Below are 23,284 nucleotides of genomic sequence, written 5' to 3'. Positions count from 1 at the left end.
AATCATATATTTGAGTAAAAAAAACTTAGTAATAGATGAAATTGAACTTTAATATCATACAAAAAATTTACTCAAAATAGACAGACTTTTTTTATGGATGTGAAATATGAAAATTTTATTATAGAAAAGTCAGAATTTGAAAAACTATTTGTAATTTCAATTACTTTATTTCTCTTACGCTCTACATGAATAGAAATAAAAAAATAAATAAATAAAATTGTGAAACACCAAAAAAGGAAAAAAAATAAAAAGAACCTGCAGCTATTCTTCTCCAAATGCATTGAACATTTCATTGATTAAATCCTATATTTCATTGACATTTGCAATTCAATTATATATATATATATATGTATGTACGTACGTATGTATGTATGCATGTATGTATGTTTGTATAGACATTTTGTTAAAGAAAAGTAGGAAATTTAGAGAAAGAAAAACAAGTTCAGAAAATTTAAATATAAGGGTATTATTGATAATTCATCACCTTTGATATTAATATATGGCCCTACTATCACTTTAAGGGTATTAAGTGAGATTTTAAAAAATTTAGGGAAGCTAGATGATATTTCATGAAACCTCAAGGGAGGTTTCTGAAATTATCCCAAAGAAAAATGCCTTTTGGTTTTTTCCCTACCTGTGACCTCTCTCAGTCTTTTCTACTCTATTGCTTTCCCTATATTTGTGCCTTTTTTGTCTCTTTGTATTTGTCTCTCTTAACTTGAAAGCTGGGATTATCCCTACTCCGCCAAGGACCTGATCTTTAATCCGCTTGGCAAATCTATCGAGCTAGTGTGCGACGCTCTAGGCATAAGGTACTACTGCTTCGATTCTATCTGGTCCCGTCCTTATTTTCGTTCATTAGCCATCTGTTTAGCCTTTATAATGCTTTTGCTGATTTGGATTTTCTGTATCATTATTATTATTATCGTTGTTATCATATTGTTGTTGTGTAAAAATTTGAACTTTTTAAAATTTGTGAGCTAAGGATCATGATGAAGAATGTGTTTCAATTATAGTCCTAAATTGAAGGATGTATTTTCGGTTTTTCTATCTGGGGTTTTTGGGATGAGGTAATATCTGCTGATTTTTAATCAGGCTTTTTGATTCAGCAAGAGAATGCCACTCAAAAAAGAAGAAAAAGTAAAAGAAAAACCCCCACCAAGCTTTTTCGGAGATTGTAGCTGCAGCAATTGGCCTTTATGTGAGATTTTGCGGGGGGCTGGTTGCAGTTTGTTTGGTTTGGCTTGAACTGTTCTTGCAAGATTGCATAAAAGGGAAAAGGATATATTGATAATGTGATAAGTTAATAGTGCAGCCAGGCGTTGATAACAAATATGACCGTAGGCGCAAACATTTAGTTGATAAGCAGGGCAGTGCTGATTTACGGTAGAGAGTTTTGGTTCCACTTTCATTGGTTTTTTAAGTTGATAACAAGGGTTGAAGGCAAAATGATGTCTTTAATTTAGGAACAGCAGTGAGTCATATGCATAACTCTCTAGCACATAGGAATATGTATCTACACCACATCTTGTGATCTAGTATTTCTTGTGGAAAGGAACTTAAAAATAGGAGAATGTGGGAGATAGTAGTCTTAAAGCGTTAGACTGCTTGATTGAATAAACAAGATTCAATGTGTGCAACCTGTAAGACTGTTTAGTGACTTTGATGGCCATAGCAATTGGTGTTACCATCAAGAGGTTCTCTTTGTTTTAATGTCTTCCAGGAGATATAATTCTCTGTCTCAGTACCTTCTTAGATTAAAGTTACATCTGTACTCTTCAAGGAGGTTTGACTACGAATATTAGCTTTATCTTTAGAAAAATAAAGCATAAATGTTGGAATTGGTAATTAGAGAACTTTTTTCTGAGTGGACTCTACAATGTGGGGTGGTGTGTGCTTTTTCTTCATTTTTGAGAATTTTGTAGTGTTTGATAAAGCTGACACTGTCGTCCAAATAAACTATTCAATTCTTCCAATGCAGGAGATTTTTCCAGTTCTTCATTCTCTATCTTGGAGTGACTTTTGGGTCTCAGCATTTGCTTCATCCACAGAAAAGAAACTTATTGTGTGTCATTTGTGTTGCTTTTCTTTCCATTGACCTCTTACATTCTTGTTTGGTTTCAATGCTGTTCATATTCCTTTAACAGGTTGCCGAACAAGATGACAACTGTTTGCCCATTTGCAAAAGCTGGTCGTCCCGATGATGCTGCTGTTAAGAAATGTCCAGAAAACCAAAGTAAACCGAAGTGTCCCTTTGGATATGATTCTGCCACAAGTGCTGCAGGAAATGAGAGCAAGCCCGAACAAGAATCTGGCGAATCTGCCCGCGTTACTCCCAAGTGTCCCTTTGGATATGATTCTGACACATTTAAACTGGGCCCTTTCAGCTGTATGATTTGTCAAGCACTTCTTTTTGACTGTAGCAAATGCATTCCGTGTTCCCATGTCTATTGCAAGTAAGCAAAATATGCTTAACATCAAATTCAGCTTTCTTTCCTCATGTTAATTTCCGCTTTATGGAAAATGCTTATATGCTTGGAAAATTTCTGATGGTGTTTTACACCTGGTACTTCATGAAAAATCAGAGTATGTATATTACGCCTCAAGGACTGTCCATTATGTGGTGCTGACATTGAGAAGATAGAACCCAACACAGATCTTCAGAATGTTGTTGATCGTTTCATTGAAGGTCATGCAAGGATCAAGAGGTCTCAAGTGAATGAGGACAAAGAGGAAGTAGTGGGTCAGAAGAAAACAGTAATATATGAAGATGTGTCTCTCGAGCGTGGTTCTTTCTTGGTGCAACAAGCCTTGAGGGTGAGTTTTCAAGTGTTTTTCAGTTATTTGTGTACCTAAGTCTGGAGTGATGCTTTTCATCACGAATCACATTCCTGTTTATCTGTGTCTTTGGTCATTTTTCTGTTATCCCTTACCTGCACCATTGTCTTACTTATCTAGTGGCTGTTTTTCGTGCAGGCATTTCGTGCAAATAATTTAGAAAGTGCAAAATCAAGACTTAGTCTGTGTGCTGACGACATCAGAGAGCAGTTGCAACGAATTGGGAACACTGCTGAATTGTGCTCACAGCTAGGAGCAGTTTTGGGCATGCTTGGTGATTGCTGGTCTATCTCCAGTTCTTTCTTGTTGTGTCAATAGCATAATGTTGCATTTTACTTTTCCAATGTGTGTGTTTTTTCACTAATCTACTGATACTTAGCTTCAAAAAATATGAATGATGTGATTTATGTTGCAGTCGTGCTAGCGGAGATGCCGCCTCTGCTATCACTTATTTTGATGAGAGTGTTGTATTCCTTTCAAAAGTGCCTAAAGATGATTTGGAGGTACTTCTATTACAATTTCATGCTTAATGGTATACAGTTAATCTCTGCTTAAAGATGAAGTTACAACATTAGCACCTTTCTTGTTCTACTGGTTAGCAAGCTTTTCATTTGACCTACTGCTTCTTTGATGATCATTATGGAACTTTCGCAGGTTACGCATACTCTATCTGTATCACTTAATAAAATTGGAGATCTGAAATATTATGATGGGGACCTGCAAGCTGCCAGATCTTATTATTTCCAGGCTCTGGATGTTCGTCGTGATGCTATCAAGCGTCATTCTAGCATTCCATCACAGGTCAGGAAACGCGTTAGTTAAGCATGACAACCATGTTGCATGTGTGGTCTTTATGCTGGTCTTGTAATTTGTAGAAAATGCTTACAGCCTATGGAAATATGCATGTTTGGAAAACATATAACAGTTTGCTTGAACCTTCTATCTGCATTATCTGGCTTTATGATTTTAACTAAAAGAACATAGCTGAGAAAGTGCTCCAGTTGTGATTCTTAATTTCAGTGTTCATTTCTTCTAATAACTTTTGCTGCATTTGAGTACATGCGTGTGCTTAGTTTCTTCAGCTTCTAGCTAATTTGGAGTTTGGTAATTCAAGCAAATATTCAACTATAGTGTTTTGCAGCAGCTTGGAGACCCTTGTTACAGCTTATAAATTCCGTTTCCGTTTCAACCAAATGGTTTTGGCCATGTTAAAGCTCTTATGGCTTCAAATTCTGCTAGCTTTTTCTAGTAAAATATGAAATACTATATTAGCAATACTATTGGTTGCATTTTTGAAATTTAGAAAAAACAATTTGCCTCTTGACTAGACTAACTCACATAAAAATTCTTCTGACAGGTAATGATGCCTGATCCTCTTATTCATATATTTGAATTTGTACTGTATAATTTGCCTTTTGAATAGGCTAATTCACATTATATTAATTTGAGAGTTTATGATGCTTGGTCCTCCTGTTCGTGAAGTGCTTTTGTCATGTCCAATTTCATTTTGTAGGGTGGCCTCAGATCCTTTTAGGATACATAAGACCCTTGGTTGGTTGATTTTTTTTCTGGCACATGTAGAAGTTGAAGACTTCATGAGAAAATTCTGAGTGAGAACCAATCTAGTTTTTCTCGAGTGTGACGGTAAACTAGTATATATTTTGGTAGGTTTAGAGTTCAATTGAATTTGTGTATCTTGTTCAGTCTTCAATCTAGTTTTTCTCGAGTGTGACAGTAAACTAGTATATATTTTGGTAGGTTTAGAGTTCAATTGAATTTGTGTATCTTGTTCAGTCTTCAAAGAGAAGTAAAGAAGTTTGAGTAAATAGGAAATACTGGATGAAGCTTATTCTATGACTACTGGAAATGGACTTTGTTTCATATAGGACATGGATAAAAATCTCATCTGGTCTTTGAAATATTTGCTTGGGTAGATGGTTTCAAATTCGTACTCCGTGTTCTCGTTTTTAGACCTGAGAAAGTCAAGCCATAGGCACTATACTCCTGCAATCATTTTATGCTGTAACAAAAGATGTAGTGCTATGATTGTTGCACGCATGAAAGAAAACCTTGAACTGCAGGTTGTATAGAATTATATTGTTTACTAAGGATTTCATAACTTGGCTTCAAAAATTTGTGTTGCGAGGTAACATTTGCAACCATTGTTTGTGAGAATCTGGAATTCTAATCTCAGCAAGTCATCTTGAACTTGGCTGGACTATTCGTACTCTGAAGGGCAAAAAGAAGAAAAATGAAACATGGGAAGGATAGTTGAATATGTGACAGGAGTAGGAGAAGGAAAGTTAGGGGAAAACAAAGAAAAAAGAGGAGTTTTTTGGGCATAATACCCATTAATTGTTAAGTCTATATTTTATTTGTTTTACTCCCTTGTGGCATGGGAAGATTAGTAGCTTCTTATGCTCTAGAATGAATGGATAAAAGAAGCATAAAAGTGGCTATGCTTCCTTTTCTCATAAGATCCAGTTGACAATCCACAGTTTCACTTTGTCTGTCATTCGTTCAATTGTGGATGTTTCAAATTGCAGAGGGCAGTCTACTCTGAAATAATAAATAGTAGAAATGAATGGATACCATAAAATGTCACCTAGAAAACTGGTGCCAAACAGTAAGATTACCATCTGGATTTTGTAGTGCTTGACTTCTACTGAAATCCACATTAATGCAGTAAAGTAGCAACTATTAAATTAATTGGCATGTTATTTGATGATGCGCGGTCTTGGAGGTGGGTCGCGGTCATCGTGGAGTCTTGGAATGGTTTTCCTAGGAGGTGCTATGCCAAACAACTCTTCCCAGGAAGATGTCCAACTGGTGGAAAATTGGGAAGGCTGGCTAACAGCTAATCCAAGAGGCATATGATGCTTAAGTTAGAGAGGAGTTGAACAACTATGAGAGCTTTGGAGGCTTAAACAGTGCAGTGTCATGTTGGATAAGTGAAAGACTGAATCTTTAGTTTATGCATGTTTCATGAGTGATAGCTTGAATCCTTGAGATTCTGCAACATGGGGGCAGATAAGGTAGTGTGTAACGAGTACTCGTTATCTTTTCCTAAAATTTGCTTATCTGATCAAAAAATGAGTTTGGTCAGTTCCTGTGTAAGGATTATGACACTGTAACTTAAACAAGTAACCTTCCTTGGTTGCTGGAAAAATGATGAAAATATATTTAATCAACAATAGATTGAAGACCCCTCCCCTCCCTTTTTTCCCTGGAAAAGTTAAATATTAGAAAAACAAAGATAAATGAAAACAGGCAGGTGATGGTGCTTGATAAGCACTTGTTGTTTTTCGAGTTCTTAAACTAATTCAGAATTTAACTGTTCTTTCGATTGATATTTAAATATTGATTTAGACCTAAAGTGATGAGGCATTCTTTGTTCCTATAATTTTCATGATTTCAGATTTTGGATATAGCTATTTCCCTTGCAAAAGTTGCAGACGTGGACAGAAATCTAGGAAATGAGGATGCAGCAATTGGTGGATTTCAAGAAGCCATAAAATCACTGGAATCTTTAACATTAAGTTCTGAAGAAATTGTCCAACAACAGAAGGTAAGATCCACTATTTCTTGTGTGTGTCAATGTTTGTATCGAGAAGTTGGCTGATGCTTTATTGTTTACTTTTTCTGATGCAGCGCCTCTCGGTGCTTGAGTTTCTAAATAATCAACTCATGAATAAACCTTCCCAGTGATGCTTCATTGCACGTGCAAGAAGGGATGAGTCAGGATGTTCATGTACTGCATATGCTTGAGCCTCCTGTTGTATATCTGCTGCAAGTTCAGTTTAAGGACAACCATCACCTGTACATATCTTAAATAAGTTAGGTTCCAACTCACACTCATTTTCTAACCGAACTTTTAGAGAAGACCAACGAGTGCTTTCTTTCCTGCCACTGTGCCATTTGTACAAAGGCACTGAATAAGAGAGAGCTGTACTTTCTTATGTTGAATGAGATATGTTCGTTTCCACAGCACGGCTTGTACTTCAGCTAGATGTAATGAATTTTCATCAGTTAGCCATAATGATACTATGCAGAACGTTTATGTGTTCATTTATTCTTTTCTGTTTCCACACTGTTGACTGCCTGAAGGATTTAACTTTTTGTCTGGTTTAGAGAAATTTGTCCAGAGAAAAGCAGAGACCTTCTGAACCACTGGGCCAATGGCTCAGTGGCCACTAGGGAGGGACTTAAGTCCCTCCTTGGACTGTTGGTGAGGGTTCAAACCTTACCAGCAGCGAAAAAAATCTAAAGATTGTGCTATAGCACTCCCTTGGTTTAGGTGGGTCTGTATACCCACTAGTCCCTACAACAGCCTCCTTAGGCTTTCCCTCCTCCTAGATTAGGATAGAGTAGGTTATATAAATATATCGTTGCTGATAAAAAAAAAAAAAAAAAAAAAAAGCAGAGACCTTCTGCTTGCAGAAGGGTTAGTGGGCAAAGCCTGTTGAATCGAAAAACCTATTCGGGTTTCATACATCCGGCAGTACTCATGAGTATCCAGAAACTCCACTAGTGCCAACAAATTTTTTAATTACCCAAAGCCATATTTAGAGCTCAAATTTTGGTAGGGGTAGGGGAGATTTTAAAAACTTGTGCTATGTTTGTCTGAAGGAACATTGCAAGCCACACAGAGAGAAATTGTTTGAGTGTAAACTCCAATTATTGCTCAAAGATCTTATTAGTTTTCCAGAACAACCAGATGTGTTTTAGCTTTGGACCTTCATGTTATTACGAGAGAAAAACCATGGAGAGCTCTTTTCTCTTTTCATGTTTTTATTCTTATGAATTCGCAATCTTCCTTTTATGTTATCCTAAATTTTCCCTCTTTCTTTTAGCAAAATTTAGTATACAATCAAATCAGCTGGGAGTTAATACCCATGGAAAACAACTAGTCTGCGAAGTTTCTCAATTTCAATGGCCAAAAGTTTTCATTTCAACTCTCCGATCCGCACTCACATGAATCTTCCTACAGTTATATTATTATTTCTGAAAGTCAATGAATATTGCAAAAAGTATGAACGCTGCAGTTTGCTTTCCACCGAACTCAAGTGGGCATCTTGACCTTGACTTTGCTATTCCACTTGCCAAATTGATCTCTCGAAATCTTAAAATAAGTTGGCAGATTGACTTAGTCAGCTCTGCAATTGTTTATCTGTCAAGAAGACAATAGGAATTGAAGAAGGAAGAGAGTAAACAAGAAGAACAGAAAGTAATGGAGTACAAGCATTTCAGCCACCAGCACAATCTCAATATCTACAAAGTGCAGCAAGGGCAAATTTGTCGTTGCCATGGGTGCCAATCTCTTTGCCATGATTCCATTTATGCTTGCTGGGCATGCGATTTCTTCCTTCATGAGCATTGTGGAAATGCAACTCGTTATGTTAACCATCCTGCTCATCCCCTGCATCCTCTTATCCTGATTCCTTCTCCAACTTATTGCAGCGGTTCATTTGTATGCAACGCTTGTGGGGAAATTGGCAATGCATTCTCCTATTGCTGCGCACTTTGTGAAATTGATCTTCATCTCAACTGTGCCTTTATGCCACCAAAGGTAAGCCACAAAGCCCATCAACATGAGCTTGTAGTTAGTGTTGGTAGCCCAGATCGAAAGGGTGCTCCTGAATTTTGCAAAATATGCACCAAAGAGTTGAACTCCAAGAACTGGTCATACTGTTGTCTTAAGCCTGAATGCGATTTTCGGGTGCATACTTTTTGTGCTACTTCAGAGGTGAAACCAGGTCTGTATCAGGGAGATGATCCGGATTCTGAAATCCCTGAACCAAATTCAGCAGCAACTGAAGCCAATGGAAATCAGCCTAAGCCGGCTCCTCCTAAACCATCAGATCCTGCTGCGGAATTGCTGGAGCTTCAGCTCCAGATGCAAATGGCTCAGCAACTCGCACAGATGATGGCATCTTTCAATCTCAGCCAGTTTGTGTAGACTGGAAACATATATGTCCAAGAAGTTGGCTTTGTTGAACATGTATGCTTAAACACCAATGCTTTTGTTTTTCCTTTCCAATTGGCATGTATTTCTTGTTTTTTTTTTTTTTATATAATTTCAAGAATAAGTTTTTTTTAATCAATCTTTCCAATTCACATTTTCTATTGTCTGTATTCAGTACAAGAACCAGTAATCAATATGGGCCTTTAGTGGCGTTCTTTGTGGAAACTTCTATATCACTGAGATAAAGAGCTGACCTGAAGGGCAGCTGAAGCTTTTATCGTTTTCATCACTTATCATGTATATAACCTTGATTGTAAGTCTTGGTGTGCATCGTTTTTCTGCATACGAGATTCTGGTTCAGGGATATATATTTCCATTTTGAAGACTTCTAAAAAGAGGCTTTTGCTCGTGTATGTTTTGATTGTTGGGGAGTGTCAGATAAGACGAACATTCTCTATCATTGAACAGGCAAAGATAAGCCAATTTTCTGACATTTACACTTTAGAGCCATTGATAAGCTTGCAATTGAAAATTTGGAAAGGAATTTCGCAAGTCCTGTACCAGACTTTTGTGAGCAGAATTTTCCTTAACCAGACAGCAACTCTTTAATACTATCTATGACAGGCTTTTTAACAGTCTTCACATGCCACAAAAATGTTTTTTGGTTTATCTGCAAATACTAGCATCTAATTATCCTAGTGTCATGTTTATACAGTCAAACAAACCTTTACTGTTAAAACACCATATTAACATACCTCTTCTCTTATCTAAGGCCATTCTTGTCCAGATGACTTTATATTTTTTAAAAAAATTCCAGAAGCAGATTTTATGGTTAGTAACTAAGCATCCAAGCTAAAGATTATAGAAAAGCAGTATTTGTTTCATCAGCTCGTTATAACAGAGAACAATGTATACCAACAAGGAAAGGGAATGAAACTTAAGAGATCAAGTTAATGAAGATTACAGGTAATACACAATTTAGTAGAGAGGCACGGTACTGTAGTTGGTTGTCAGTAATAATTCTTGTAGCCTATCAGGTGGCCTGATCACACATGAAGCAACAAGAAGAGTTATCATAGGAGGGATATTCTCATGTTTCTTCTTGGCATGCCTGACGTCAAGCAGCTTGCATATCCTGTCTTCTTCTGTATGGAATCTCTTAGCTTTCTCCAATGACCGGTAAAAGCAAACTTAGAGATTGACAATTGGCTCGTGTAAAGTTAAAGGATGATAAAAACCAAAGAAAGAAAGATTGTTTTCCTTACAGGCTACGGATTAATAATTTATGACAAAAGGCCAAGCTGAAGCTGATTGAAGCACATGTAAAGGAGTAACGTAATTCTACAGCCTATATTGTTTTAAAAAACTAGGTACCAAAGTTTTGGTTAAAACAATATATGCTATCCCTTGTCACCTCCGCGTGTTGGGAACTTAGAAATTATATAGGTTTAGATTTATATGGGCACAAGAGATAGAACTGAATCAATCTTTAGTTATGGAGAAACCGCTGCAGAAGCTTCTAATACAACATTTCAGTCATGAACATCTATTAGAACGTAGACTGTTTCCACCTGAAGGTAACTGCATCTGCTTCGGCTGCAAACTCCAGATATTGCCTGGCAAGCATGGTTACCGGTGCAGAAAATGCCCCTTTTATCTTCACCAAGTGTGCTACAGCATGCCTCAAAAGATTCAGCATCCAGTTGATCCAAATCATCACCTCACCCTCCTTGCCATTCCTTCTGACTTTGACAAGGCCATTGACTGCGAGGCATGTGAGCAGACTATCGCTGGATTTTACTACAACTGTGCAACATGTGGTACTTTCTACCATATGTTGTGCTTAGCAACTCCTCTATCTGTTAAGCTTCCTGTCCATCCTCACACACTCAAACTTGAATTTTCCCCACCATACAAGTTCCAGTGTGATTTATGTGACATGTCCAGTCATCGTGGCTGGCTTTATCGATGTGGCTTCTGTGAATTTGATGTCCACATTTCTTGTGCCATCATGAATTCACAAGCTATGTTGCAATTGCAGCCACAGACCAGAGTTTTAGAAATCGATGGAAGAACAGATGCTGATAGTAAGCGCCACGAATTGATGGCCTTAGTATTGAAGGGGATTGCAGGCTTGCAGGGTCAAGAAAATTTTCCAAGTCAATCAGAATATTATCAACCAAGTCCGCTGTCAGAGTATGCTCCAACTCCAAGTTTTCAACTCAGCGAAGCATGTTTCTCAATAGATATTGAAAGATCATTTATACATGATGGTCTGGAAAGCAAAGAAGCAGATTTCCATCAGGTGCAGCTTCAGGAATCTAAAGAAACAAAGAATATTGCCTATGTTGTTTTAACCAAAGGAGATGTCCACGATCCAAAGCAGCCTAATCCAGTGGTTACTCCGGCTAAAAATCCATCAGATGGTTCTCGTATTGGAACTCCACAGAAAGGTCAAAAGCCAGCAATTCGTTCTCATGTTTGGGTGGAATTAGGCCAAGAAAATGCTAAAGCAAATGCATCAAATGACAACGCAGGCCTTGTACATCAGACCCAAGAACAAGTAAGTATCATATTGTCAATTAATATTACAGAAATCAACGGAATGCAAAATAAGATTTGAAGTATGCAGCTTTGGAGAGGTTTTGATCATCCAGATCTACCTGATACATGTATGGCAAGACAAGTTTCTGAGATTTTTTTTATCCATGTCCGCAGGGTCGTTGGTGCTCATGCTGGTAAAAGCTCCTCATATTTCAGTAGTTTGTGATGGGAATGGGCAAAATTAACCAAGGAGACCATGTTCGAAGCATAACAAAATTAACCAAGAAGACCATGTTTGAAGCATAAAGTTGACAGATCAATGTCTCCTCCATGTGTTGAGGGACCAAAAAAGGTTGTAATTTATTAACTTTTAGTTTTTTCTGTTTGATTTTTAAAGCTTCATTGATGTTGCAAAAGCAAAATGGATTTTATTCTTTAGAAAAAACTAAGCAACCGTTTGGTAAAAGTTTATCAATCACTATCACTATTACTATCATTAACTATTTAATGGTAATGAATTTCGTAGAAACCCATGAAGTCTTTGATAACTAAAATTTAGATGTATGCTTTACTTTTTCTTTTTCTCTTTCTTCTAAATTTTTTTCTCTCTCTCAATTTCTTCTAGTATTCTGTAACTATTTATTTTTAATTAAAAATCCGAGTTACATGGGCAAGTAATTAATAATGATTCCCTACTAAAAAACAGTTAATCAAAAAATCATCAAATTAGCCTATCATACCCATTAACTCATTCCGATTAATATTAACTAAATGATAAGTATTACTATGATTTACTTTAAATCTCATCCTTTAGTCTAAAACCCACTTACCAAGTGCTACCGTAGACAAATATAGCCCAAAAGCTTAGGAATGGTTCTTGTTTTTTTTTTTTTTTTTTTTTTTCAAACGATAAGAGATAGGAATGGTTCTTGTTGATATGGTTTTTATTGCCTCTTTCCATAAGTATTGCAATAAATATACAAGGAGGAAGCGGACGGCTACTTATAGTTCCAGCTCTAATTCTGCTGCTCATAAATGCCAATTGCCAAAGAAAACTTCTAATCTGACTCAAAATCTTGACTCTTCATTGAATTGATTGTTTATAAACAAAATAAGTTAACAACATATATATATATATATATGTGTGTGTGTGTGTGTGTGTGTGTGTGTGGTGGGGAGGGGGGGGGGTTTGAGTGGTTTGACCTTTCCTTTACTTTAATTCACTGTTTTTGTACTCCTAAAAAGATGTAGAGGTCATCCTGCAAGTAAAAAATCATCCAGTCGGCTAAACTTTGTAGTTTGGACAAGATTAATTAACGTTTCTTTTTCTCAAAATAGTGCTTAATTGGACCAGTCATGCTTACCGGGCGGCTCCATTTGTCTGAAGTCTTTGATCATGCTTTGGCCATATATCTCCTAGGAAAGGATAATTAATTGCAAAAGAATGACAGATTTCGTGTATATGTTAAACGGTTTTCCCACTTTGTCAAGAGAACCTTAATTAGTTGCTTTGATCAAGCTAATCAAAAGTAAATCTAATCTATTATTAGTCCATATTTTGGTCAATGGATTTGACATTTTTACTAGAACAAGTTGCTTCATCTTGAGGTGTCTTGCATGTTTTCTAAGCCTAAAAGTCGAGAAAAAGAAAATGTCATGTCGTTTAAAGTGAAAAGGGTTTATAAATAAAGTAGAAATGAAAACTTCCAATATTCAAGCTTCAATTGCTTTAAAAATTTGTTTGAATTACCATAATGTTTCTTCAACAAATACTTACGATTTCACCAAACATATTTTACATTCATCTTTTTACCGCATGTACATCAAATCATTACATTTTTTATTTTTATAAAAACTTCAGAAAATAATAGCAATTCAAACGAGCTCCAAGAAATACTTGAAAACCATTTGATTCTCCATTGTGAGCAGTTAAAAAGGCCAGCAGCTTCACTCCTCCAAATAGTAGTATCAAGATTAAGATGCTTCCTTAGTATGTAAGAGAATTATCAATTCCACAAGGTCCACCAAGAATTGAATTATCATTATTTTTTTTTTTGGGTGAAAAATCAAGGTCCACCACGTTGAAGTCCTGAAGTGGACATATATCCACAAGAAAGCAAGATCCCAAGTGAGCTTCAACATCATTTATCCATATTGATCGAGTAATACACATCTAGGATGTTGCTAGCCTCCCTCCACAACATGCAATGTGGTGCCACTGCCAAATAGAAATTCCTTCAAGCAAAGGTTATCGCACTGTCCTTTTCTTTCCTCTTTTAGGTGCAATAAAGAGAATACTTGTACAAGGAATATAAATTCTATGGAATCACAAAGAAAAAAAAAAAGAAATTTGATTATACCCTCTACCTTTAATCCAACAAGGGGAAAAAAAAAAGGATGTAGTTCAGCATTAAAACCCCTTAATCCTTTTGTAATTGATGAGTCAGGCTCATTAATTCTCTCCATCTAATTCCTTTAATTTTGCCTTTCATTCTTCATTCTTTTCCTCCTTTTCATTGAAAAAAAAATTGTACATAGTTCCCTCACTAATTAGAAGGAGCATTTCGGTGGAAATTAGAGCAATGCTTGAGTAGTAGAGCTTTTCCAGGACATGCACAGACACGTTAACGTATCATGGTTCTTTTGAATTTGCACCCCTTTCAATTATGAAATGTTCCCATTTTGCACCCCTTCAATTATCAAAATGGTTAATGGTGTTAAAGTAAATTAACAAAATTCTCTCAAGTGCATGCCAAGGCAATTACTATTCAACTTTGTGTCGACCTAAATTATTATCCATTTCTACTTTGCACCCTCAAACTTGATATGTGGACGCTTTAAGTGCACACCTTAATTTTGTCTTAATATGTTTTCACAAATTTATGGCATTTCGTGGTTTAAATAATAGTACCTTGCAATTATGGAAATACAAACTATTATATTACTAAAAAAAAATCAACACCGTTTTTTCTAAACGTGGTCATTAAATAGGCCAAATTACTCAAAATAAAAGCTTAGGTTGTGTCCAAAATTAGTCTAGACTCTAGGTAGCACAGTGGAAAGAATAATAGTTTAGGGGGTGCAGAGTGAAATTAGGCTTGAAAACAGCGGTTAGTGGAGCAAGATGAAGTTGGACTAACAAGACATAAAGCTAATGGATCGATGCATGACCTTTACTACCAAGAAGATCATATTCTCTGATTGATCTTGATGCGAATGGTAGCTTAAGGATCTTATTGATTTGATCTCATCCTGTTATTTTACCAGAATAGTCACAGAATAAATCAGACATGCATGCAGTTGAATGATATCTAATCCCAAGAACCGCTTTTTTTTTTTTTTTCCTTTTTTAATACATATTTTAGTTCCCCCTAACCATGGATTAATACATATAATTAATATGAGACATAAATTCAAATAATATTTAAATTCTTGCTTTAGTCTGAAATTTAAAGTATTTTCAATCATCAACTATTCTCAACTACTAACTTCATCCGGGTGTGTCTTGTAATCCAACCACATGGCACTTTAAAAGGAAAAAGAATTTAATACGTGCGAGCGATAATTTTGGCACTCCACTAGTAGTTTCTGGTATTTCACGTCAAAGTTCCTAAATTAAGCGAACACTTCATTTTCTCTAATAAAACTCTCTTTCTTCTCTTTTATAAAACTCTCAGGTCAAAATGTCCTTCAACGCTCCCAAATAAATAGATACATTTTTCTAATCTTTGCCCATGAAAGGGACCTCTCTCTAGTTTCATTTAGTTTGTGTGAATAAAGTCTTTTCTAAAGTTGTCTATTAAGAGTTTCTTTTCTCCTAAAATTGTCTGATAAGAATTTTCTCCGCTCCTAGATTTTTTCAGGTAAGAACTTTCTTCTCTCCCAGGATTCCTAGTGAGAGTTTTAATTTAGGTATTTTTGTCATTTTTTCCCTAATATTAAATTAAATCTGGATTTTTTTTTTCAAATTTTGTTTATCAAATCTAGAAATTCTTGAATTTATTTGGTAGATCTCACCATAGATCTACTGCTTGGAAATATGCATGGATGTTCTTGGTGTTACAATTATTTAATCTTAATTTTTATTTGTTTTTCAGATCAGTAGTATCTATTCTTCTCATATTTGTACTTTGATATCTATGTATCATTGATGATGTAACTTCTACCATTATTATGAATTTTAGTGACATTATGATGTTTTATCAAAAAAAAAAAAAAAAAAAGCTTCCCTTATTCTCCACAAACATTGTAAGATTGTGAACAAATTAAATTGATCTTTTATAAACCCCATAATAACCACAATCAACCAATCTCAAATATTTAGCAATGCGCTTTTTAAACAATCTATACTAAAATTCTAAAGACAAGAACCTCAAAGGAGTGGAGATCAAAAATTTGGTTGTCTACCAAGAGGATTTTTGCATGATAATTGAGTTTTAATACATATATATAGAGATCCAAAAAGAAAATATTTTGTCTGATTGGACTACTTGCTATTAGATTTAGGAGTATAAACGAGTCTAATCAATTGAAATATCTCTGTGTTCAAATTTGTTTGATTATTTTAATGGCTTTAAAATTGTATTCAAATAAATTTAGTTAGTTAGTTTATTGAGCCGAACTCTAGCAAATTTTTATCAAGTCAAACTTGAATCGAATTAGAGTAGTTTGAATTATTTACACAAAAATTTTAAGTCTAAATTCAAGCCAAATTTGGAAGTTTAACGAATACAAAATCTTATTCAAATTTAGTTTGTTTAGCTGGCAAACCAGATTCAAACAAACTCTTATCAAATCGAAATCAAATTTGATTTGAGTATTGAACAGTTTAGTTTATCTTCTAGCCCTAACTAAAGTTCTAGGTTGAGAGTTCTTTTTGTTAATTTATGAATCGCATCAAAGCAGCCCTTTTGAGTTTTGACTTTCTTTATTGCCCGAAAAATTCATCCCTCCACCAATCAAATCGTCTTCATGTTCATTCATCATTTTCTAGCTTTTTTTGTTAGTTCAACCTCATTCCCTGTTCATTTCGTAAACTAGTTAATCCTGCAGTGAGCTCGATGAGTCGGGTTTTTGGTTGTGATGGTAGCTTTGCGACCGAGCCTATGAACAGTTATTCCAAGCTATATTGGTGAAAAGCAATAATAGGGTTAGAAATCTTCGAGCACGGAAAGGTGGCATGATATTTTTACTCAAATAGAAAGTTCTTTCACATTTTAATTTGTTTCTCGCCAAATATAATAATTTAGGCAAGAAGTTCTATATGTCAACGCTTGGCCGGTGACGGTATACGTCCGCATGGCCGTTTACAAAAGCTTTAACACTGCTCAAATCCTATGCATTAATTTTTTTTTCTTTATTTTAGTAATTTCCTGGTAAAATATTTGTTCTTTCAAGTTACGAAAGAATTTTTGCCAATCTAGCCGGATGACTATCTCCTTCTCCTATTTATACAAGAAAAATCCAATTCCAAATGGATGGATTTGGCTCTAATTTCCGTGCAGGTCTTAGCTACCACTTCAACTACAAATTGAATTTGCAAAGCTAGCAAGAATAGAATATTTCATTTTGCAAAGAGGGACTTAACCAAGAAGTCCCATTAGGAACGTATAATTGAAATGTTTGAGGTGAAGAACCGTACATAATTTTATGCTGCAAAATGACAATAATTAAGTTAATACAAAGAGTGATTTATTATTGAAAACAAAAAACAAAAAAAGGGTTAGCTGATGGTTAGTTTCTGATAGTTTTAAATTTGATGGTTAGACTCCTTTTCACTTGAAGATAAAGAAAGAAAGTAATTTCCTATTGTCTTATTATCCCAAAAAAAATCAAAACCAAGCCAAATTAGTGCTGCAAAATACCTCAGCTTGTTTCCCAATAGAAGAACAAATGGGGCAGAAAAAAATGTGTACTTAATATTTGATTCTCTACCATATATGCATCTCCCTTGATTGCATAACAACCAGCTAGAATCATACTCCAACAATGCACATACAGTAGATCGATCTACAGGCTACAACCAATTGCCATTTTTCCTTTGTACCTTGTGAAATTTTAAGCCAAATATGTTGCCACCATCATTTTACATACCTGCTATAGTATTAGGTATAACCTCTCCTCTTCACCTTTTAATGTTATATCGTAATTGATCTCACTTTGACCAAGACTAACAAACATGCATGCTTGAACATGGCAAAGCAAAACACTTACATACCCTCATTGTGTCTTTCTTCGTGCAGGAAGATGCAAATTAACGTCACATACATATTTTAGACAAGAGTATTGTAAAAATCTTGAAACATCAATACCAAAAAAGTGCATGATATTCACAAAATCATTTACATGGTCCTTGCAAGTTTTGGGCATAGAGATTGGTGGAAGTGCAGGAGAGACAAAAAAAAAAAAAAAAAAAAAAGCTTCTTGAATTAAGATATCCTTCTTTTCATATAGCCAATCATGGAACAAATTTGGAAATTAAGGCAATAACGGGTTCTTTGGAGAGAAAATTAATGAGAATAATTCTCTCTTCTTTCTTATCCTCCCCTTAGATTTGGTGCTGTTTCGCATTGTTACTAATGAATGTGTTGATTCATCGAGTGAAGGGTTTGATCGTGACCCTATTTTTGATGGACTAATTTACCAGTAACCATGGGGTTGTAATAACTTTCTTTCAAATCTCAGGGGGCTCTAATGCATCTAACCTTGAACCTTGGGTCGAGATGTAAATACACTAAAATTGTCTTGACGTAAAGTTCAATAGTACAATAATTTTTTGGGTTTAACGCGTCAATTAGCAGTAGGGTACCATGAAAGGAGAAGCAGAGCATCTTGGTCGTTGTTGGCAGTGGAACCCACAAGTTTTCTAAAAGGCATAAACGTTAAAACAACCTCCAACCTTCCCATCATTTTGTAAAATTTGTAGTACTCTCTTTCTCTTTCCATCCACCCTGTCACCTTCCGTACCCGTTCTCTTTTCCTCACGATTCCGGTTGCCGGTCTCTGCCTCCTTCGCCACTGCTCCTGCGTGCCTGACTTCTCTATCTCAGCCTTCACACGTGCGCCAGAAATACACAACCGAAAACTGATCTTTAAGCTTCTTTTAGCTTTGGACCCTTCGTGTGGTTTTTTTTTCTTTTCATTTTAGTCCCTCACATGTCTCTTTCAACACATTTAGCCATTTTATGTTGTGTGATCTTATCATGCTTTGCCTCTCATTTTTCAATGTTAACACAGACACTCTGAATATTTCTTCTTGTTTTGAACGGTTCTTGTTGCATCATAAAAAATTAACCTACTTAAGTACAATAAACAATTTAATAAAATCACAAATCATAGGAATAAAAGAAAACTAGTATGCCATAATTCACTTTCAATTCAAAATAATTTTTAAACTGAATGACGACTCTAAACTACATCGAGAAAGAACATGTTAGAAAAAAAAAAAGAATATTGGACCGAATACAGAATACAAAATTCTAATTACATTACAGCACGTAAAAACAAGATCATGCTGAATATAAAAATACTACAAGAGTCTAAATTGAAACTATTTGAAAACCCGCGGGTCTAAATTGCAATTTTCCGTTTTTCGATAATGTTGTGCAATGCTACGTTATATCTATCCTTGTGTGTGGTCTTGTAGTGTGTTGGGTGGTGCAACAAATAAAAGTTAGAGAGAGAAAACAAATAGAGATTAGTGTTGGAGAGACATAGAGAGCTTGTTTGTGAGATTTTGATATTAAGCCAACAAATTTGTTTTCAGTAGTAATTTAAGAGTTCTTGTTCTCTTTTATTGCTCCCTGTCCTAAAAGATCAGTACCTGAAAATTCCGTTCTTGTTATAGTTAGTCTTCCCCCTCCTTGTCTTTCTCTCATCAAAATCGTTTCCCCTTTTGAGTCTTTAATCGTTCATGCTTACAAAACCATGAGGATCAGGAAACGTTTTCCTCCCTCAGCATCAATCTCTTCAGCTGCCCCGTCAGATCCCCAGCTCATCCGGTCACCGGTGGTGCAACCACTCATACAAGTAAATCCCCATCAGAATCTTCATATGGTGCAAGAAGAGGCAAAGCACAACGATCCCAAAAATCCCGATCCTCAAAATCAGCCCTTCCAGCAACCAAATAGTCAAGCAATCACGACCACAAATGAAAATCCCACATGGGATTTTCTCAACAGCGGTGTTGATGAAGAGAAGTTGAAGCAAAAGGTGAGTTTGATCAATATCATGAATAGGGTGCAGTGAAATTTCAGTGGGGGTTTTTAGCAAGGGTAAATAAATCTGCATCAAGAAATGTTGCTTCAGGTGCAAACACGATGCGTGGATGCATATATGCTGAATCTGCTTTATTTTTCAGCAGGAAATTGAAGGGAAGGAGATTAAAGATGAGAGGTGTAGCTGTAATGATGCAAGGTAAGAATAAAAAAGAAAAGTTACTCAACGTTGTTTCACTTCTTTCATGAACTCTTGTAGTAAAAAGGTGAAAAAGAGAGAGGAGAGACTCATAGCTTGATTTAACCCTTACCTCCTTGAGAAAAAACAAAAGAAAAGAAAAGAAATTATACTCACTACTGTAAGTGGAAGCACTGTTACGAGTGTTTTTTATGCAGACCATCAGCTTTGGCTAGCCACCATTGCTTCCCATCCCATCGCCATCTAATCTAATCTAATCTATCTCTCTATTCTCTATTTACTGCTATACTTTTTTTTTTTTTTTTACTTATTTCTGTGAATAGGAAAAACAAAAGGGCAAAAGAATGCCCCATGTGGTGCATGTTTATTAGCATAAAATACTGGTCCCCCAGCCACAATTATCATTCATTCTTCTTCTATGGTTACACTATGGAGTTGCTCCGTTGTTTCTTGTTTGTTATTTTTGCGCTGAACATATTCTTCTTCTGTGGTTGTGGATCTTTTGGGATGTTGCTTGTATATAGGAAGGATAGCATTCAAGGAGAATTATCTACTACGCAGTTTCCTCTGCCATCATCTTCTTCTTCACCAGGTAAGTAAACCTTTTTGGCCATGACAAATCAAGAAAAATGCACCATATCGTTAGCATGATCGTATAAGAATATTATGATCGCAAGCCCAAATCATCTTATCGTTGTTTCTTTTTATTGTTGTTGTTTGCACATGCACTTGCACTATGTACATATATAGTTATTGAGAGATGGTGTGAAGGGGATAAAGTTGTTCCATTGAAGAAAAGAAAAGGGAGCTTTGAGACAATTAACATTGCAAGCAAAGAAACAACAAAGGCGAAAATGAAGTCGAAAACAAACAAGAAATGTTTGCTACAAAGTGGTGATGGACATGAAGGGATCAAGAACACGATGTCTAGTGCTGGTGCAAAGAAGAGCAAGAGAGGCAGCGTTATCATGGAGGGTTCGCGGTGCAGTCGCGTTAACGGGCGAGGATGGAGGTGTTGCCAACAGACTCTTGTAGGTTATTCCTTGTGCGAGCATCATTTAGGTAAAGGAAGGCTAAGAAGCATGACTAGCGTTCGAAACAGTGCCATGACTAATCAGATTGGTGCAAATGAGAAGGATGAAATAACTGCACCATTGTCGCGTTTGCAAGAAAAAGAAGTGGTGAAATCCTTGTCAAGCAAGATTAATAGTAATGATTTTGATGAACAGGATGATGATGAGAAGAAGCCATTGGTGGGGGTAAAGAAGAGAATGAAGCTCGGTGCAGTTAAAGCTAGATCCATGAGCAGCCTCTTAGGCCAGACAGATACTAATATGGTAGTGGGATCTAATGGCAACAACCATATATAGTGACTAAATCATAAATGGTGAACATGAATATGCTCTATTTCATGAGAAAACTTTCTTTTCGAAAGGTATGTTTGCTGGCTGCGGATGTTGATCAATTAGATCATGCAACTGTTAATACTTTCGTTTTCAGTGTTTTCCTTTCTGGTGTTTCCTTCTTTTCTCCCTAAGATTTAAATGTTCCTTTTTCTTGGCCGCCTATTTAGCTGAACAATCTAGTGTTGCCAGATTACAATGTCTCCAACACATCACTGAACTAATTCCAGAATTTGTAGATAATAGTGTATAATAATATTAACTTGGATAATGAATCCTAATTAATTAAACTTCAAAAGAAAATGAAAGATCTTAAATCAATGTCAACTTATTCTTTTGGTAATCTAGTTACAAATCTTTTCTATGCGAGCGAGTTCCCAAGCTAATAAAATAGCATGCTGCACTTCCCTAATTCACATGTCACTGCCTGCATAACTTTGCTGTACAACTGCTCTTCCGACCAAAAAAAACCGGACAAGATTCTTCTAGGAAAATGACAATCTCAGTGAAACTTGACAAGATATTCTTTCAGAAAAAATTACTTAATTTTAGATGGGATTTAAGAACTTTGAACAAACTGTTTGTCCTGCATATATATATGCTTATGACACGTCCACTTTGTAAAGAACTTTAATAGAAGTTCCTATGTTTGGCTTCCCCGGCCAGAAAGAAAAAATGATTAGAAGTCCATCTGGTTGTAGAGTCTGAAAAAATAACTATTTAATTACCTCTTTAAGTGTTTTTGGTCCATGGCTGCAATCAGTTTAGCGACTAGTAAATTGATATACTTTCATTCTCATGATCGGTTTCCTTAATCCCGTAACTTGATTAATTAATAGGGTTTCCTTACAGCAAGAAACACAATTTGTTTGTAAGATACTAAACGTTGTCTCAGTTAATGTGTACCACTTCTTCTCTGATTTATTAATGCTAATGCCATGCTTGTTTTTATCAAATACGTTATGTTCGTACAAAAAAACGAGGTGAATTTGTAGCAAACCAAAAAAAAAAAAAAAAACTAAAGCTGAAGTGAAATGTATTTAGGGAGGGGGAATAAACGTACGTACCAATACCAGAAAGTCCAAAAGGATTCAAGGAAGTTCAACAGAGAAAAAAATAAATTCACTTAGAAGACTACAAGCCCTGAAATTATGTAATGGTACTATTATATTAACAAAAGGGAGAGCAACCTGTTGTCAGGTGGTCTCTCCAATAAATTAAAATGTCTTCCTACCCATACAAAATTATTGTTTTTCTTTTCTATTTAGTCCCCAAAGAACATTAGATAAATAAGCACATAGAAAATGTGGGTAACTACACTATTAAAATTCTAGAGTTACCACTCAGTCCTTGAATTACATACACTTTCTTTGATTAAAAAAAAAAAAAAAAGAGCACAAAGAATGACATTGGGCTCACTTCTTATTGTGTGGCCTCTGGAACTAAATAAAAGAATCCAAAATTGATTATGTATTTAGTACTATAATATCTGGTTACATATATAATGATTAAGAAAATTACAATATATATATATCTTCCTAAGCATGCATTTATTTCCATATATACCAGAAAACACGTATAAATGTTGTAAATAAAATCTTTAATATGACTGGTGTCACTTGTGATGATATACCACCTCTATCTATCTATCCAGCCAAAAAGTTATCGTATTTTTCTTTTTCAGTTTTAGGTAAAAAGTCATTGTCTTCACTACATGCATGTTAATCGGTTCATATATATCTATGGTAATTTCACATGGAAGGTGATTTTTCACTGCGAATAAACGCATCACCACTAATTCTCTCATCCAAGTAGTAGCTGAGAAGGCTTCTTCCCATTTGTTTGGATCCCTTGAATGAACCTTCTTAAGATGTTACATTAGCAGTTTGTAAATTCACAGATTCAGTTCCAAGAGGGGTGGAATAATTTGCTACTGCATTAATTAGCATATTAGTACTATATATGCTATACATCTCTGATCTGATGGCCCATGATTCATGACCTGTCCGACCAGTCAATGACAACAATCTGGACTAAACTAATCAGTTTCTTGCATCACCGTATACATATATATATATATATATTCATCTTGAAGCAACACCTGATTGGAGTTTTCCAT

At 35.6% G+C, this 23,284-nt stretch overlaps 4 protein-coding genes across 7 annotated transcripts; all 4 read left to right on the top strand.

Annotated features, from left to right (window-relative positions):
• Positions 1-643: 643 nt before the first annotated feature.
• On the top strand, positions 644-6,906 carry LOC140004063 (protein NCA1-like). Of its 3 annotated transcripts, none has more exons than XM_072053073.1 (9): positions 644-812; positions 1,982-2,026; positions 2,148-2,456; positions 2,586-2,817; positions 2,977-3,122; positions 3,254-3,341; positions 3,493-3,639; positions 6,257-6,406; positions 6,490-6,906. In XM_072053073.1, the coding sequence occupies exons 3-9, from the start codon at positions 2,161-2,163 to the stop codon at positions 6,544-6,546; spliced, it is 1,116 nt and encodes a 371-aa protein (XP_071909174.1). In that variant the 5' UTR covers positions 644-812; positions 1,982-2,026; positions 2,148-2,160; the 3' UTR covers positions 6,547-6,906. The 3 variants fall into 3 exon arrangements, with proteins under 3 accessions (XP_071909174.1, XP_071909176.1, XP_071909175.1); XM_072053074.1 differs by having other exon boundaries at positions 656-812; positions 1,982-2,065; XM_072053075.1 differs by lacking the exon at positions 1,982-2,026 and having other exon boundaries at positions 655-812.
• A 1,162-nt stretch (positions 6,907-8,068) lies between these two features.
• On the top strand, positions 8,069-8,797 carry LOC140008638 (protein VACUOLELESS GAMETOPHYTES-like). The gene has a single exon (XM_072053472.1). It carries the CDS (start codon positions 8,069-8,071, stop codon positions 8,795-8,797), a length of 729 nt encoding a protein of 242 aa, XP_071909573.1.
• A 1,501-nt stretch (positions 8,798-10,298) lies between these two features.
• On the top strand, positions 10,299-11,662 carry LOC113692042 (uncharacterized). The gene is made up of 2 exons (XM_027210377.2): positions 10,299-11,366; positions 11,522-11,662. Exons 1-2 carry the CDS (start codon positions 10,299-10,301, stop codon positions 11,543-11,545), a joined length of 1,092 nt encoding a protein of 363 aa, XP_027066178.2. The 3' UTR covers positions 11,546-11,662.
• Positions 11,663-19,116: 7,454 nt separating this feature from the next.
• LOC140008502 (uncharacterized) lies at positions 19,117-21,269 on the top strand. 2 transcript variants are annotated; one of them, XM_072053072.1, is made up of 4 exons: positions 19,117-19,558; positions 19,710-19,762; positions 20,287-20,354; positions 20,513-21,269. In XM_072053072.1, exons 1-4 carry the CDS (start codon positions 19,274-19,276, stop codon positions 21,130-21,132), a joined length of 1,026 nt encoding a protein of 341 aa, XP_071909173.1. In that variant the 5' UTR covers positions 19,117-19,273; the 3' UTR covers positions 21,133-21,269. The 2 variants fall into 2 exon arrangements, with proteins under 2 accessions (XP_071909173.1, XP_071909172.1); XM_072053071.1 differs by having other exon boundaries at positions 19,127-19,558; positions 19,707-19,762.
• Positions 21,270-23,284: the final 2,015 nt, after the last annotated feature.

This window comes from Coffea arabica, chromosome 6c (genome assembly GCF_036785885.1).
Source record: "Coffea arabica cultivar ET-39 chromosome 6c, Coffea Arabica ET-39 HiFi, whole genome shotgun sequence".
Lineage (NCBI taxonomy): Eukaryota > Viridiplantae > Streptophyta > Magnoliopsida > Gentianales > Rubiaceae > Coffea > Coffea arabica.
The sequence above is the reverse complement of the archived record's forward strand: the minus strand, read 5'-3'. Positions and strand labels throughout refer to the sequence as shown.

Coding starts and splice junctions, on each gene's coding strand:
- LOC140004063 (XM_072053073.1), top strand. CDS start 2,161: ATGACAACTGTTTGCCCATTTGCAAAAGCTGGTCGTCCCGATGATGCT. Junction 3,342..3,492: donor TGCCTAAAGATGATTTGGAG/GTACTTCTATTA, acceptor GAACTTTCGCAG/GTTACGCATACTCTATCTGT. Junction 3,640..6,256: donor ATTCTAGCATTCCATCACAG/GTCAGGAAACGC, acceptor TCATGATTTCAG/ATTTTGGATATAGCTATTTC.
- LOC140008638 (XM_072053472.1), top strand. CDS start 8,069: ATGGAGTACAAGCATTTCAGCCACCAGCACAATCTCAATATCTACAAA.
- LOC113692042 (XM_027210377.2), top strand. CDS start 10,299: ATGGAGAAACCGCTGCAGAAGCTTCTAATACAACATTTCAGTCATGAA. Junction 11,367..11,521: donor TACATCAGACCCAAGAACAA/GTAAGTATCATA, acceptor CCATGTCCGCAG/GGTCGTTGGTGCTCATGCTG.
- LOC140008502 (XM_072053071.1), top strand. CDS start 19,274: ATGAGGATCAGGAAACGTTTTCCTCCCTCAGCATCAATCTCTTCAGCT. Junction 19,559..19,706: donor AAGAGAAGTTGAAGCAAAAG/GTGAGTTTGATC, acceptor TTTATTTTTCAG/CAGGAAATTGAAGGGAAGGA. Junction 20,355..20,512: donor ATCATCTTCTTCTTCACCAG/GTAAGTAAACCT, acceptor GTACATATATAG/TTATTGAGAGATGGTGTGAA.